At 37.4% G+C, this 15,698-nt stretch overlaps 2 protein-coding genes across 2 annotated transcripts; both read left to right on the top strand.

Moving 5' to 3' along the window:
• The first annotated feature begins 2,610 nt into the window (after positions 1-2,610).
• Positions 2,611-7,773, top strand: LOC134871309 (follicle-stimulating hormone receptor-like). The gene is made up of 6 exons (XM_063894030.1): positions 2,611-2,950; positions 5,245-5,316; positions 5,840-5,914; positions 6,047-6,121; positions 6,217-6,291; positions 7,358-7,773. The coding sequence occupies exons 1-6, from the start codon at positions 2,826-2,828 to the stop codon at positions 7,554-7,556; spliced, it is 621 nt and encodes a 206-aa protein (XP_063750100.1). The 5' UTR covers positions 2,611-2,825; the 3' UTR covers positions 7,557-7,773.
• Positions 7,774-7,807: 34 nt separating this feature from the next.
• On the top strand, positions 7,808-13,101 carry LOC134871307 (lutropin-choriogonadotropic hormone receptor-like). Its single transcript, XM_063894028.1, has 8 exons — positions 7,808-7,876; positions 9,011-9,079; positions 9,173-9,247; positions 9,727-9,912; positions 10,171-10,319; positions 10,648-10,829; positions 10,916-11,107; positions 11,883-13,101. Exons 1-8 carry the CDS (start codon positions 7,812-7,814, stop codon positions 12,330-12,332), a joined length of 1,368 nt encoding a protein of 455 aa, XP_063750098.1. The 5' UTR covers positions 7,808-7,811; the 3' UTR covers positions 12,333-13,101.
• Positions 13,102-15,698: the final 2,597 nt, after the last annotated feature.

The raw sequence follows: 15,698 nt of genomic DNA on the forward strand, positions 1-15,698 counted from the left end.
AAGCACGGTAAATAATTGAGCATGTTAGCATTCATCTAAAGGTGAACTGCATTTATCTTCAGCGTGGGCGTTGGGGGGGGCTTGTATAAAAATGACTGACGCTCGGGACGGAGCTTGCAAAAACACATAGCGTCAACTGATGTCACTTGAGTCAGTAGGCTACCGCTTGGGCCTGAAGACTTTGATAGGCTGCTGTTCATTGCAGGTGTGCTAATGTTATTGCTAAGTCTTTGAATCTTGTTGTAAATATCTTGTTAAGTAAAAGTAATGCCAGAAGTCAGGTCATTGTTATTGTAACATTGAGACATAGGTAGCTATCATAAAACTATTGTGTTAGAAAACTGGAAAATTACAAACAGGGAACCATCAAGGTGTAGGCTTGTACATCATCAATGCTTTAATCACAACAGACAATTGACAATATAGTAGAGCAAGTTGTTGAACATACACTATCAAAAGCAGTGGTCCTTTAAAATGCCCAACTAAACCCTCATTAGTAAATGAAGATGCACACTATCAGGGTGTATCTTGGGAACAATGTATATTGACTTTTTGATGTTATGCATCTATAAGCTTGTAGAGAAAGTATAGCTGTATAGCTGCAGAGTTTAAAGCTAGGCTACAATATTTCCTCCAACCAGGTGAAAATAATCAGCAAATGATTACATTAACAAATTCATATCATATATCAGCACATACATGCACACAGATGTCATTATTTTCCTCTTCCTCAGTCCTTCACTTCCACTCCTTTCTGCAGCTGCATATGTCAGACTCTGTCTATCTTTCTGTCTTTTCTCTCTTCTTCTGTTTCTTTCTTGCCTTGTGAAAAACCAAACTGTGGGAGAGTGTATGAATGTGTGTGTGGTCATGTCAGGAGCTCAAGGCTGTGTTTTTCTTTCTGCTTTGCAATAAATAATAAAAGGCTCTGTTCATCCACATGCGGTTCCCACAGTTCGAGGAACACAACTATGTATCAATACAAAAGAATATGTGTGGGAATCTGAAGATGTATCAAGGAGAACATTTTAAAAGCTTTAACATTAATTGTTTGTGTGTGTTTGTGTGTGTGTGTGTGTGTGTGTGTGTGTGTGTGTGTGTGTGTGTGTGTGTGTGTGTGTGTGTGTGTGTGTGTGTGTGTGTGTGTGTGTGTGTGTGTGTGTGTGTGTGTGTGTGCGTGCGTGCGTGTGTGTGTGTGTGAGAGAGAGTGTCCTTGCAGGCGTGTGGTGAGTGCAATTGGAGAGGAATATTATGTCCATTGCTATCGCAGCTAAGTGTACTCATCTTTCAACACAAATATGACACAGAAGACATAACAGATTCTCGCCTGTTCCCTAAAATTATCATTATTTTGTAAGTTTAATCACATCACAACTTTGAATTTAACAACGGGCCAAAAATAACTCCCTTCTGTCAGTATTATTGTTGTTCGTTCTACGCTTTCTTTGAAATGATATTCAAGGAACATAAATGTAACTCCAGGAATATATATAAACATACAGAGATAAAGAGAATATACATGCAAATGTTACATAGAAACAAGAATATAAATAAGGAAACAAACATTTATCCACCATTCTGTATTGTTTACTCTCAAACTGTAATTAATACCAGATTTACAGGATTGATGGGATTTGGTAACAAGTCTCAAATATTGTATTAAAATAGATTATTCATAATACAAATTGTCTTCATTTTCATTAGATCACCTCAGTAGGGCAGCCACTTTGTATCGAAGTAAAACAATACCCAGTTATTTTAGACTCATAATGCCATAAAATACTAGACTGTAAATGAGGATCCTGGGAAATATAGTCCCTTGACCTAAAGCATGCCATTATGCAACAACGAATTAAAATGTTACTTCACAAAAAAACGGACCAAATGTAGACCAAGGAAACCACTTCTATGCAATGTTAGCCAGCTAGCTGTGTTTGTATAAACTTGTTGGAGCTTTCGGTTTTAGGGCTCAACTTACAAATGAATGAGTTGGAAATTACTTTTATTTAAGTCAAATGATACAAACTCAGTTTAACAAAGATTGCAATGGTTCAGCAGGGAGCTAAGTGATTCTACTTCTGTATTCTAGGATATTTTTCCTCATAAGAATGAACTTTTCAGGTGACAGGTCCCACTTGTTGTTTAAAATTGTCTTAATATTTAATTCCCAAATCTGTTCGGATAAAATAAAATTAACAGCCTACCTTTTTGAAATGGAGTGTGCTGCAAATTTCATTCGAGAGGCATCCAGTGCTTGTCTGATTTAATTTAATGGAGAGATCTTAAAGCTGAAAGTGTGATGGTGTAAAAAGGAACAAAAACACATTTTTGGACAAACTACAGAATGTAATTTGTAAAGGTTGAAAAGGATTGTCTTTATCAATACTTCCAATCCAGATCTGTGCGCACACACACACACACACACACACACACACACACACACACACACACACACACACACACACACACACACACACACACACACACACACACACACAGCAGAGTCCTCCTACATCCTCAAACACCCATAAAGCTTTTCACACGCCCCCATTATTCACCAGTGCATGGCAGAAACACCCAAATCACCTCACACTTCTGTTCTTTCTCCGACCTAGCGGGTACCCAAAGTGGAAAGACTGATAAACGGGCAAATCATTTATATCAAATGTGTTTAAGCTCTGGTTGACAGCCTGCATGTATGAGAAACACCACGTGGGAAACAGAGAGACCGGAAAACAAAGAGAAAAATCAGTGTCAGAAGAAGCAAAAGAAGAAAAACAGGGAGATTTAAAGAGTACACAGTAAAAAAACAACAATCTGCAAAGATGATTCTGATTATGTTTGTGATTGTAATAATGATGAGAGTGTCGGCCCCTTGCACGAAGATTGAACAAGAACTTTTTGGGATCACAGAGATTCCCTCAAACATCTCGAGCAGCACCGAATGCCTGTGAGTACAAACATATACATAAACAGTACCAACATATACATAGATACAAGTTATTGCACACAAATATTTGCAGCAATGTTGTGAGGCAGTTGCTGCAACCACTTTAAATATTTCAATTTGCTTGCTACACAAACATTTAACATCTAAGAGAAATACTTTAGAATTTCCTTAAATAATGTAACATCAATGCCTCTTTATTAATTTTGCTCTTGTTGTTGGCAACCGTACAGAAAAACACTGGATATGCCTATACTATATGGAGCCTCGTGTCAAATAGTTCTTCTTCAACTTGTTCCTATTATAGATGGTTTTCGTGAACTTGATATTTGTGGGTTTTTCTCTTTTTGCATTTATTGTTGTAGTTATGGGACTTACATTACATTTAAAAAATAAGAACCAGGAACGAATCAGCTAAAACCAATACATCCTGAATTTGAATCCGCTTTGTCATCTCTGGATAACAAGGGATCCTAGATATGTTATAATGCCAACTAACTCAAAAGCTCAATTTAAATGTACACTTTTGTTTTTTCGCTATATCTCTGTAGTCTTTAGCCATTATGAGGTCGTTTGAGTCCTCTTTATTATGAGTACTGATTTTCATGTATTAATGTGTAATGTAGTGGAGTAAAGTCTCCCTTTACAACAACAGCAGACATATGTCCATATTACAGGGACTCCAACCCAAAATAATATGTCTCACCATGTTACTCCAATCCAGATTCAGGGAGCATGCCGTGTGTCCCATACCACATCCCGTGAGCATGCATGATAATTTAGACTTTCCTCTCTAATCCTATATCAGTGCTCATGGCTGAATTCTGCCCTGAATTTGCAAGTGCTGCCTTTATTAAATATTGGTTTAAGGAAATGTATGCAAAGTATGTCTGCTTGCCTCCAGCAAGTCAAAGCACTCTAATGTGTCCACGGGTTAAAGATGGCCAGTGGAGTTCTTATGTAAACAAACAAAAGTTACACTTGCTGTCGATTTTTCTTTTAAAAAAAACACTGTGTGTATCTTTGAAGCATAACCAATGCGTTGAATGCATGTTTTTCATCCCTGTAGAAATGGTGCACGGATTACATTCATGTTTACTGGCTTGCAATCTTCTTCTAAACTGCATTTCTAAGCGCATTTATACTTTGAATATTACCCCTACCAACTGCCGCTCAGCATAACAGCGTAAAAACAGGGTTTTGTCTGCATCCCACTACCCCTGTCCACAATCAGTAGTTATGGGATCCGTGCTAAAAGTTTACGCAATCACTAAACATAACAGCATTATTGCTAACAAGACCCTAATCTACAGTTTATAATAGACCTAAAAGTGATCAGGAAAATATTTGATAATGTTGTTCATCTTAATATTACTTGTGATAAATAAACCAGCCCAACATTCTTTTATTACACATATTGAACTGAACTCAAAACGCATTAATAAAGAACAATGATTTCCATTTTAAAGTGCAGTTTACTACTGTTACTGTCTTTCAACCAACCCAAATTATCCCAGAGTGCGATATTGCAGCCTTTAGAGGTATTGTAATTTTAAAAATGCGATAACAATTAAAAAGATGTATTGTAATTGGGCAGGCCTACAGTATGTCATATTATATGTGTGTGAGGACAGATTTGAGACTGTGATAGTATTACTGTACGTATGGTGTAGGAAGTGGGGAAGGGCCCTGATTTGACGTATTGACTGGTTTGTGTCGCAAAATAATGCAAATGATTTGCGTGTTGTTTGACACAGTGACACATAACTGGATGAGACAGGGACTGAACTATGACCTTTTATTTTGGCATTTTGATGGAATCTCAAGGCCAGAAGGAGGAGGGGAAGAGACGATGGGGGTGAGGGTCAGCCTAGGAATTAGGAATTCCTAAAGCACAATCATGCACTTAAACATACCAAGAGCAGTGCACAGATGTACATATTCTTACCCAAAAATACAGCTGACAGACAGGAACTTTGTGGCAGAGAAGAAGAAGCATCCATTCCAAAGAAATGTTCTGTGAACTCCCATGAGGCGATGTGTGTGTTCTCATCCGTTCTGCTCTGCTTGAAGGTCAAGGCTCAGGAACACTGAGATATTTACAAGAATGTTGCGATAGACGGCCATTTCAACGTGGATCCAAAACCAGTTTACTTATTGAGTGAAAATAAAATCCCTTATATGTGGAAATGATCTTACCAAAACGTCCACCAATGACTTTGTAAGGATTTGTTGTCTGTGATTATTTTCCTGTGATCTTTGCTGAGAGCTGATGTGAATGGTCTCTATATTAACAGGTATGTCAAGCAGAGGCAGATCACAGTGATTCCCAGGGGCACCTTCAGCCGCCTGCAGAACCTCAAGAGACTGTGAGTGTCTGCTGTTCATGTTTATTCTTTGACTTGGAACATAATGAATGGGAAGTCAAAACACTGAGAAGAAGTGGTCGGGCCTCATTTTCTTGGTATATAGATTAACATTACAAATACAACCTTTTGTTTGGATGAATTTGGTGGTGACTTTAGGTTTCCTCACATCTAAACTAATGGAACATTTTTTATTTATGCTGCAAACCTTAGTCTTGTATTATGTGTTCATGTGGATAATAGCAAACTACAATTGTATGGTACATAAAGCCAAGTTATTTTCATGATTCCCCATATATACTGTATAATATAGTATTTAAATGAGATTTTATTAATCATGAGATCACTAAAACTATGGAAAACATGAGCCAAAATACTGCGCCTGAAACTTTATTTTTTTTCTCCTTACATTGTGTGCTTATTTAAAAAGCCAACAGGCTAAAACAGTGATGTTGCATTAGTCTTTATAACAAAAACTCTCTACAAAATGTAATTTCTAATCCCTGTTTCCCACCACAAACATAAGTTTCATAACAGGGAACGACATGCTGGAGAATATCAGCGCGTTTGCCTTCGCCAGACTCCCCCTGCTAACTGAAATGTGAGTATGCCGTTTTTTTTCCAAAAGACACCACCTGTAACGTATTTCATACAAAATGATTTAGTGTTTCAGCTATTTTATTTCAGCTGAGGAGTAAGCTCATTCTTCTTAACATATTTCTGTTCCCCTCAGCTACATCTCTGATAACGGTGCGTTAAGGAGCATAGGGGATTCTGCTTTTTCTGATCTCCCTGAACTCACTGGGATGTAAGTATATAACTGGCAGGATAATGGCAGCAGTGAAACCATGTCATAGCAGTCATTCATATTAATGGGTACATGACTGTATGCGTTCCTTTCAGACAAATAATAAATTCAAAACACCTGATCCACATCCATCCAGATGCATTCAAGAACATTGGGAAACTGCGGGGTTTGTAAGTACTCAGTGAGAGTGTCATTCTTTCTTCTTCAGTGTGCGTTTTTCAAGCTGATTGTGAGTCAGCAATGTAAAATACACATCTATTGTTTACATCTTTTCTTATAACTTAAAATAATTGTTAAAGTAAATAAATGTAGTTTTATGATAAATGCAATGTGTTAAAAGAAAGGCTGAAGTCAGCGGAGGTGGGAGAAGGACTCCGATCTTGTACTTGAGTAAAAGTAGATGTACCAGAGCATATGAATACTCTGTTACAAGTATATGTTCTGTATTCAAAATGTTACTCAAGTAAAACTACAAAAGTGTTAGCATCAAAATATACTTCAAGTTCCAAAAGTAAATGTAGTCATTTTGCAGATTGGCCCTTTTTCAGAATAATATATATGATATGTTTTGATTAGAAAGATTGACCATTAAAGTGGTCTCAAAGCTGGTAAAGGTGCAGATAGTTTTAATGACATTGTATACTGCAGGGTAGCCGGTCAATTTACTCCAGGTGCCTCTAAATTGTACGTAAATTAATCAAGGGACTTCACACCACTGGAAGTCAGTGTCCTTTGAAAGTTATGTTCTATAAAAACCTAAATGGATTCCATTTGTCGTATAGCAAAGAAATTACCAAAAAGTTTATTTGATTTATTTTGAGAGTCGTTTGGATTTAATAGAGATTGTATAGACATAATATATATATATATAAATATATTTTAAATGTAGCTTTCAAAAATGTGTTTTCCTTTGTTTGGTTGCTCTTTGCAAATTCTAAACCTTTTTGGTCCGATTTTACAATATAAGTTTAACAACAATATTTCAGAGATGCTGAATTTTGACCTTGTTATGTGTGTTTTTTGGAACAGGGATTGCTTTATTTATCCCCCTGCCAACTGAGCTTCTCTCTAAGTGTCTTGCAATCTCTTCACTCGATCATTTGTTTCTCTGTTAATACAATAAATGCAACATTGTCTGATTTAATCGCGATGACTCACCGCACAGAATATGTGTTGTTCAGAGGCTGCAGTCCATGTGACTGTAATAACATTTGGTGGTTAATCTGCACATCACAGGATCATCTCCAACACCGGACTGACAATATTTCCAAACTTCACCAAGATCCACTCCACAGCCAAGGGCTTTGTGTTGTATGTATCTACACTCAAATTAACCAAAAATGCCCACACACTATTATTCCCACATGTCATTGAAAAAGTAGGCTGTTGTATGCACACAGAGTTAAATATGCCCAGAAGAAATCACACCATTTAACAAAACCTACGCACTGAGTAGTCCTTAGAGAACGGAGTATCAAGAAAACAAACCATCTGTCACTTGTCCCCGGCATTTATAAATCCTACATCAAACCGTCTCCCATCTGACCCCCCATCTATCAGCTTCAAATAAAAAGTGGATTTAAAGAAGATTGCAGCATGTACTGTATATTTTGTACCCATATCTGCTGTGTTTCGTCATATTTACATAAATGTTTTAATCTTTGTGCTGCTTAGTGGTCTGGAAGATAACATGGACATAAGTAAAGTCCCCAGCAATGCTTTCAGAGGCCTCTGCACTCAAGCTATCAACAAGATGTAAGACATTCATTACTTTTTTAGAAACACATGCGCCACCCTCGCACAGCTCTGAGTGGGCATTACATGTGCAATGACGAATGTTCCCTGAAAAGCCCTCTGCCCTCTTTGCTAAGTTCTGCATGTGTTTCTTCAACTTGCAGTTTAAACACTCATGCTGCTATATAGATCCATCGCCTCATTATTTTTAATCCATTGAATATTTCCATATATATGCTACCTTACATCTCAGTTAAGTACTTCTTACTTACATTTATCCAACAGTTTAGTAGATACTTAACAAATTATTATTATTATTATTATTATTATTATTATTATTATTATTATTATTATTATTATTATTATTATTATTAATACGTATTAGATGTGAGAGTGTTGGCAGATCAGACTTGAATTAAATCGTTATTTAAATACAAACCCTGTCATCAGTAAATCAAATATTGTAGATTCAACTACATAAGTAGCTCCCTCTCAACCAGTAGAAACAATAAAATGCTTATTGTTAATAATATAATATTATAATATATAGACTGTACCAAAACATAGAGTTACTTCACCTAATAATTTACTTTACTTTAAACTCTTTAAGTACTTTAACTTGTACTAGGCACATTTTTTTGTAGTATTACTTTATCCTAAAGCAAAAGTTGGACATTTATACTATATATACAGAAATATACCCATCTACACTGAAACAATTGAAATGTCAACCAATTCCACATAATTGTATGAGGTTAGTTGAAAGCAATGATATTAGGTTCAACTTAATGTTTCCAACTAACTAAATTCAATTAAATAACTCTGCAAGAAAAGTGTCATTTTAAAAATGCAAATTCTTGCTTATAATGGAGTATTTTAAAATGGTGGCATTACCGCTTTCATGTTAGTAGAAATCTAAATATACTGCTATCTAACAAATGGTGTTTGCCAACAGCTTACGAGATCTCTAAGGATGTCTTACATAATAGTTTAAAATTGAAATGTTGTGTTTTTATGAAATCATACCGTTTAGTCACTTCGAACAAAGGAACTGCATACACTAAAATTAGCTTTTATTATTCAGTAGAGTTTATTGTTGGGAATTGTTTGTTTTGGAGCCACATAACTGTTTTTGGCTTTCCTTTCTAATGACAGAATGCTCCCCAGAAATGGCTTCAAGGAGGTGGCAAGTGACGCCTTCAACGGCACAAAGATGAGCATATTGTGAGTCACAGGCAGACACACGATACAAACAGAAGATTTACCCAAAAAGAAAAGAAAAATATCAGCTTACATATTTTGTTTTGTCTCTCTTAGGTCCCTAAAAGGAAACAATCAGCTTACTTTTATCAATCGCAACGCCTTTGTGGGTTCCAGTGAGTTGAAAGAACTGTAAGCATGACATCAATAACAGCAGTTACTCATGCCTTTATGATTCACCCTGCTCATCATCACTTTTAAAAACTAGGAGAAAACGAGAAACAATGTGGCATTTGAGGAAAGCTCAGAAACACTTATAAACATGCCAGATTCAAGGTCTGGTTTGGAGAGAGGTTTTTGTTCACCTGTTTATACTCCAATCAAAGAGACACCTTTTGAAGTAGCAATCAGAAAAAAAGACTGTTGTAGTTTAGACTTTCATTGCTGCAGTGTGTTTTTAATCCACATTCCAACAATCATTTGGAAATCTATCCGTCCCATGAAATGTCCATCAAAGAATGTATCGGCTAGTCTTTTATCTTAAGCGAAACTGGAGATTTTTTTTTTACTATTTAAGCTTTAATGAACTTGAAAAGACATCTGTTAAACATTGGCATGGATTCGGAAATGATGAGTGTTAGATACCAATTTGTTTGTATTTGTTTGTGAAGGGACATTTCGAACACAGCCCTCAGATCCCTGCCACACTACATCCTTGGTGGACTTCAGATGCTGATCGCAGAGTCCGCACATAATCTGAAAAAACTTCCTGATGTTGAACTTTTCACCAAACTCAAACAGGCCAGCCTGACGTATCCATCTCACTGCTGTCCCTTCCAAAATATTCACAGAAACAGGTATGCATGCATTATCATCCCAAAAGGGCCATCAACAGAAATGTAAATGGAATATATTTGACATATTTAAGCAATGTTTTGTTTGTGATATCAGTGTCTTCATCATGCCATTGTTACAATTAACTTATACTATAGAACTGCCCACAGAGCCTTGATCTTGAGGTCTTGCTGACATAAAATCTGAAAAATATGTACAGTAAAGAGGTTTACGTATTAATGGAAAAACAAAGGAGAACTCTCTGTGTCATTTGGTGCTAGATCGGGGATCGAGATCACCTGCACCCCAACCCAAGATGCTTTTAACCCCTGTGAGGACATCATGTCCGCTGTCCCACTGCGGGTCCTCATGTGGATCATCTCTATCCTCGCACTGGTGGGGAATGCAGCTGTTCTTCTGGTTTTGTTAGGTATGAAATAGGACAATCATTAGTAGCTTTATTTCTTTCTACCTTCCGTTATTCTGTCTCACTATTTGTGTCTTCATTTTCTCCCCTTGTTTGCTCTCTATGCTTTCCTTCCTTGAGCTCTTTCTTGCATTTTAGCTTCCTTTCCTAATTTCCTTCTTACAGTTCCTTGTTTTTGCCTTTTGCTTATAGGCGATATTATTTTCTTTTTCTCTTTCTCACTAACAAAATATTGACTTGATGAAGTTTTACTGGTAAAATTAGTTCTCAAAGAACAGTTTGGTGACAATGATTTGGTCTTGTCTTTTTCTCCTCCTCACTGTGTTGTCAGGCAGCCGCTCCAAACTGACCGTTCCTCGTTTCCTCATGTGCCATTTGGCTTTCTCTGACCTCTGCATGGGCATCTACTTGATCGTCATAGCAACGGTAGACATGCTCACTCGTGGCTTGTACTACAACAGCGCCATAGACTGGCAGACGGGCCTGGGCTGCAGGGTTGCGGGCTTCTTCACGGTGTGTATGGAGTTCTCTGTAGGCAGATCATAGCACTGCATTAATAACAACACTCATAAATGTCTACCTGTTTGTTTCCATGACAGGTGTTTGCCAGTGAGCTGTCAGTGTTCACATTAACAGCAATCACTCTGGAGCGCTGGCACACCATCAAACACGCTCTGCGACTCGACCGTAAACTTCGCCTGAGACACGCGTGTATTGTCATGACAGCAGGCTGGATCTTGTCCTCTATCGCAGCTTTGCTGCCCACAGTCGGGGTCAGCAGCTACAGCAAGGTAAGCACTCTGTAAAGGCCGCACACCATCCATTTACTCCCTGTGAGAAATATATCTGTATGTTTCTTCTTCTACAAATGGACATACTATAAATTATTTATATGCATTGAAATATGCTACAAACAATGCAAAACAACTAATTAATTGCAATATTGTGTATGTTTGAGATGACATTCAGTAGACATAGGGCAGTAATTTGTATTACTGTTCAAAATTACTGTTATTTCTCTATTTATGAGCAGTTTTGATAAGAAAGTGAAAAACGGTGAATCTTCTAAAGCCCAAAGTAACATAATTAAATGTCTTATTGTGGCTGAACAACATCACAGGTATTCAAATGACAAAGTATTCAAACATTCAAGAACCTGAGATTATTACATTTTTGTCATTTTTGATTGAGATATTACTTTTGCAATTCATTGATTAACAAAATGATTGCAGATCAATTCTGTCGATCAACTACTTAATTAACCAACGTAATAATTTCAAAATAGACTAAAATGAATCACAGCACACAGTATGCTCTCTGAATTGCCTGATTCCAGTATCAATCTATGTTTTTAAAGAAAAGTAACAACCTGTACAAATTCAGTCATAGATGTCTGTTATATGGCCTTCTTGGCCAAAAACTTTTTAGGCTTTCTTGGTTTAGCTTGACCAGTATTTTTTTAATTCAAGGTTATATCATGGTAATTCAGTAAATTCAAAGCCCTTGTAAACTGTGAGATTCTAGAAAATCTAGATGTTCACGTGTTTGTATTTGTGTGTGTTACAGGTGAGTATCTGCCTGCCCATGGATGTGGAGTCTCTGAAGGCTCAGGTCTACGTGGTTTCTCTCCTCCTCTTCAACATCCTGGCGTTCTTCTGTGTGTGTGGCTGTTACCTCAGCATCTACCTGACCGTCCGCAACCCTTCGTCTGCGCCCGCCCACGCCGACACTAGCGTGGCCAAACGCATGGCCGTGCTCATCTTCACAAACTTTGTCTGCATGGCTCCCATCTCCTTCTTTGCCGTGTCAGCCGCCCTTAAGCTCCCTCTCATCACTGTCTCAGATGCCAAACTCTTGCTGGTCCTCTTCTATCCCATCAACTCCTGCTCCAACCCATTTCTTTACGCCTTCTTCACTCGCACCTTCAGGCGGGATTTTTTTCTTCTCACAGCCCGCTTTGGCCTGTTTAAAACCCGGGCGCAGATTTACCGGACAGAGAGCTCGTCGTGTCAGTAGCCAGCATGAATGAACATTCAGTCTAGATGGGTGCTCACTGTCATTCAAATATCCATTAGTAAAAATGTTTGCTGGGCTGTCAAGACGAGGGTCATATTTCTGCTCATAGACAAGAAGCTCAACTTTGCTAAAGAGATGCACCTGTTGTCTTGTGTACAAGCTGTGGAGACACCAAACGGACAGCTCAATCCTCCATATGATGCACAAACTCATCCTCTTGCGCTTTGGATGACATTGAATGTTGTTGGTTTTCCTGTATCTCTGATAAATATATTCAGTATTTTCTGCTAGGCACTGACTGACTTGCAACAAGTGTTGTTCCTAAACCATGTGACCCATGGGTGAATTTGACTGTATGCACAGTGTGTCAAGTAAAGATAGTTACAGAACAGACTGCAGCTACTTTGAACAAATCTAGGTCAAATAGCTGTCCTAGATAATTATCGTGTGTTTATTTTAACAGATGGGTGGAGTTTAATGCATCATGACAACATAGATTCCAAAAAACTGATTTAACTTTCATGCATTGTCCATTCAAAAATGCTATCCAAGAGAATGAAATAAACTGAATTGCTTTGAATTGCAAAGGTTAGAAACTTGGTATGTCAGCTTACACACATCAAGAGATCGACATTCATTTCGCATTCAATGTAAGGATTCAATGATATTCATTAAGAAGCACACTGCAGGGACCTGCTGATTAATAATCCTCTCCTACACTATCCAAGCTTCCACATCTCTCCTACCCTTCACTGTCTTAAAAAATCAAGGACGATTGGTTATTTTTGTGATGTATATACCTTAATTGTTTGTAAATGGAAGTATTATAAAGTGTCTCTTATAAAAGAAATATCTATATCGGTGTGTTTTCTACTGAATACATCTTTGCAATGATTTGCTTACATTTTGAATGGTGAATTTAAGTGTGTGAGTAGAGTTAACAGAGGAAAACACACGCTAACTCATACACAATTCAGCTGTATTTATTTAGAAAATGTTGTCCTTCAGAGCATCCAAAGCTATCAAGGACAAAGTGACTCTACCAACCCCTGCTCTGTGTGCCAGGGTGGGTTGTGGGAGGGGAGGCTTCACAGCTGCTCGTTCTGCTTATTACAGAAGGAAGGATATAGCAGCTAGATAAAACACACACACACACACACACACACACACACACACACACACACACACACACACACACACACACACACACACACACACACACACACACACACACACACACACACACACACACACACACACACACACACTGAAGCAAGAAACCCAGGGTTTCAAGGCTGCAGCTGCAAGAAGGAATCCAAGTCCATCTCATTGATATGGATACACTGCCTCCTACATGCCAACATTGAATGTGTGGCTGCATTTATATTCTTTAACCACCAGGTGATGCTACTGATGTGGGAGTTTTTATGCTCTACAAGCACTGATTGATGGTATTCATTAGAAAATGTGAAAACTTAGCACATTCCATATTTAAAAATCAACTAAATACATTTCATCAGAGATTTGCAGAATTCAGAAGTGCCCTTCTTCAATTCAGATTAATTTCAGAAATGTATATAAGGGCAGAGTAAACACAGAGCTGGGAGTTAAGGAATTAATCACTTTCCTTTTTCCACTGGCTTAGATGCAAAGACCTATAGTGCTGCCATGCCATGCAGTAAAAAGGGAAGATGAGGTGGTTTGGCTCCAGAAAAAAAGGAATGTTATGCAGTGGTGCCATAAATGCAATTTTACACTTAAACTTTATTGAATCACAGGGCAAATTATCTAACTGGGAATTTCAAGGTTTCCACAAAAACCCTATGTCCTTACCTGCTCTTGCAGACCATACAACTGACATCTTTAATGTCCCTGGACAGAGTGCTGGGGAAAAATGTGACACATTGAGGCCTGCAGTAAAAAAGCACTGAAGATGCTTTACTTAAGTACTATGTGAAGATACTCAACTACAAGCAAAAGCATTGCTTTCAAACACCTGTTAAGCTGTTAAGCTGTCGCTGTTAAGCTAAATGAAATTAGATAATCAAACATGGATATAAACCAGATATCAGCAGAATGTAGTTTGTTTGATAACAACTCTGGTTTAACTTTAAATATTTGAACATAAGCATTTAAAATTATTGAATAGATTACCTCCCTGTGTGTTGTAATGTAATTGTCCTTAAACTTATATGCATGGCTTACTATAAATGATTGATTGCTGCTTGTGTTGAATATTTAAAGCTCTGGTAAGAGCTTCTACACAAAGATGATCTCCTATACAAAAGTAAAGCCACAAAAGTACAAACAATTAACCTCAGAATGAAACATTGTAACACTGCAACAAAACGTGTAGTTATTATGAGCTCATACCCTTATACTTTGCAGCCAAACAATGCCATCTGGTGGTCCAAATACATGAAATGATACCAATTGACCATGTTAATTAAAGTGTGCACTCAAATTCTATCATTGTTACTCACATCCTGCAGACTTGAAAAGTGGCAGTAAAAATGTTATAGTTAAGTCTCAGCGTGCATTCATGTCAGTTAAAATTAATTCTAATTGTATTGCTATAAAAAATTGCTATAGGCTTTTTCGGTATTTTGTTTTGAAATTCAATAATACTAATTATTGATACATATTAAATGTGTGTACTTAATGTGTATATTAAACAATCCAAGGTGTAAAATGACAGAAAGCTAATGCAATGTATTTGTTATTAATTCTGTTGAAATCATTAGAGTGTTGTAGTTTTTAGCTATAATCATAAAACGTACTTTTAAAGGGCCCTTAAAATCTCCTTTTCAAATGTTACTCCACCTTAAGTCACGTCTATCTGACATCGCATGCACTCTTCTTTGGCATTTCCATTTCTCTTTAAGATTTCAAATGGGAAATGTATGTATAAACTTCTCAATGTAAACATTTCATGCAACATGACCACAGTCTCTGTCCTCTATATGCTCAGTGTGTTTCAAACACTCACATTTTCACTAACATATGGCAAACTATAAATCAATTAGATTGAAAGACAATTAGACAAAATCACACCTCTGCTCTTTGTTTAAAATGGGCGATTGTTGAAATGCTTTGTTCAACTTGAGAGAAGATCTATCTTTATGTATCAGTGACTATGGGGGCTGCAAAATGTATATTATTTTTAGCATTATCATTGCCTGTGCATTGATCAAATCGCCGCTTGACCGATCCCGAACCCCAACAAAAAGGTTTGTCAGGTTGTCTGATATGAGGCGGCTGGTTGGTCCTTACAGACGTATATTATATAACGCCAAAGGTGATTGGTTGAGAGGACACTCTGCTCTTTTCTTCTCGCGATTGTTTCCCGTGTGGGTTAATGGCTCC

The sequence above is a fragment of the Eleginops maclovinus genome, chromosome 10 (assembly GCF_036324505.1).
Source record: "Eleginops maclovinus isolate JMC-PN-2008 ecotype Puerto Natales chromosome 10, JC_Emac_rtc_rv5, whole genome shotgun sequence".
Lineage (NCBI taxonomy): Eukaryota > Metazoa > Chordata > Actinopteri > Perciformes > Eleginopidae > Eleginops > Eleginops maclovinus.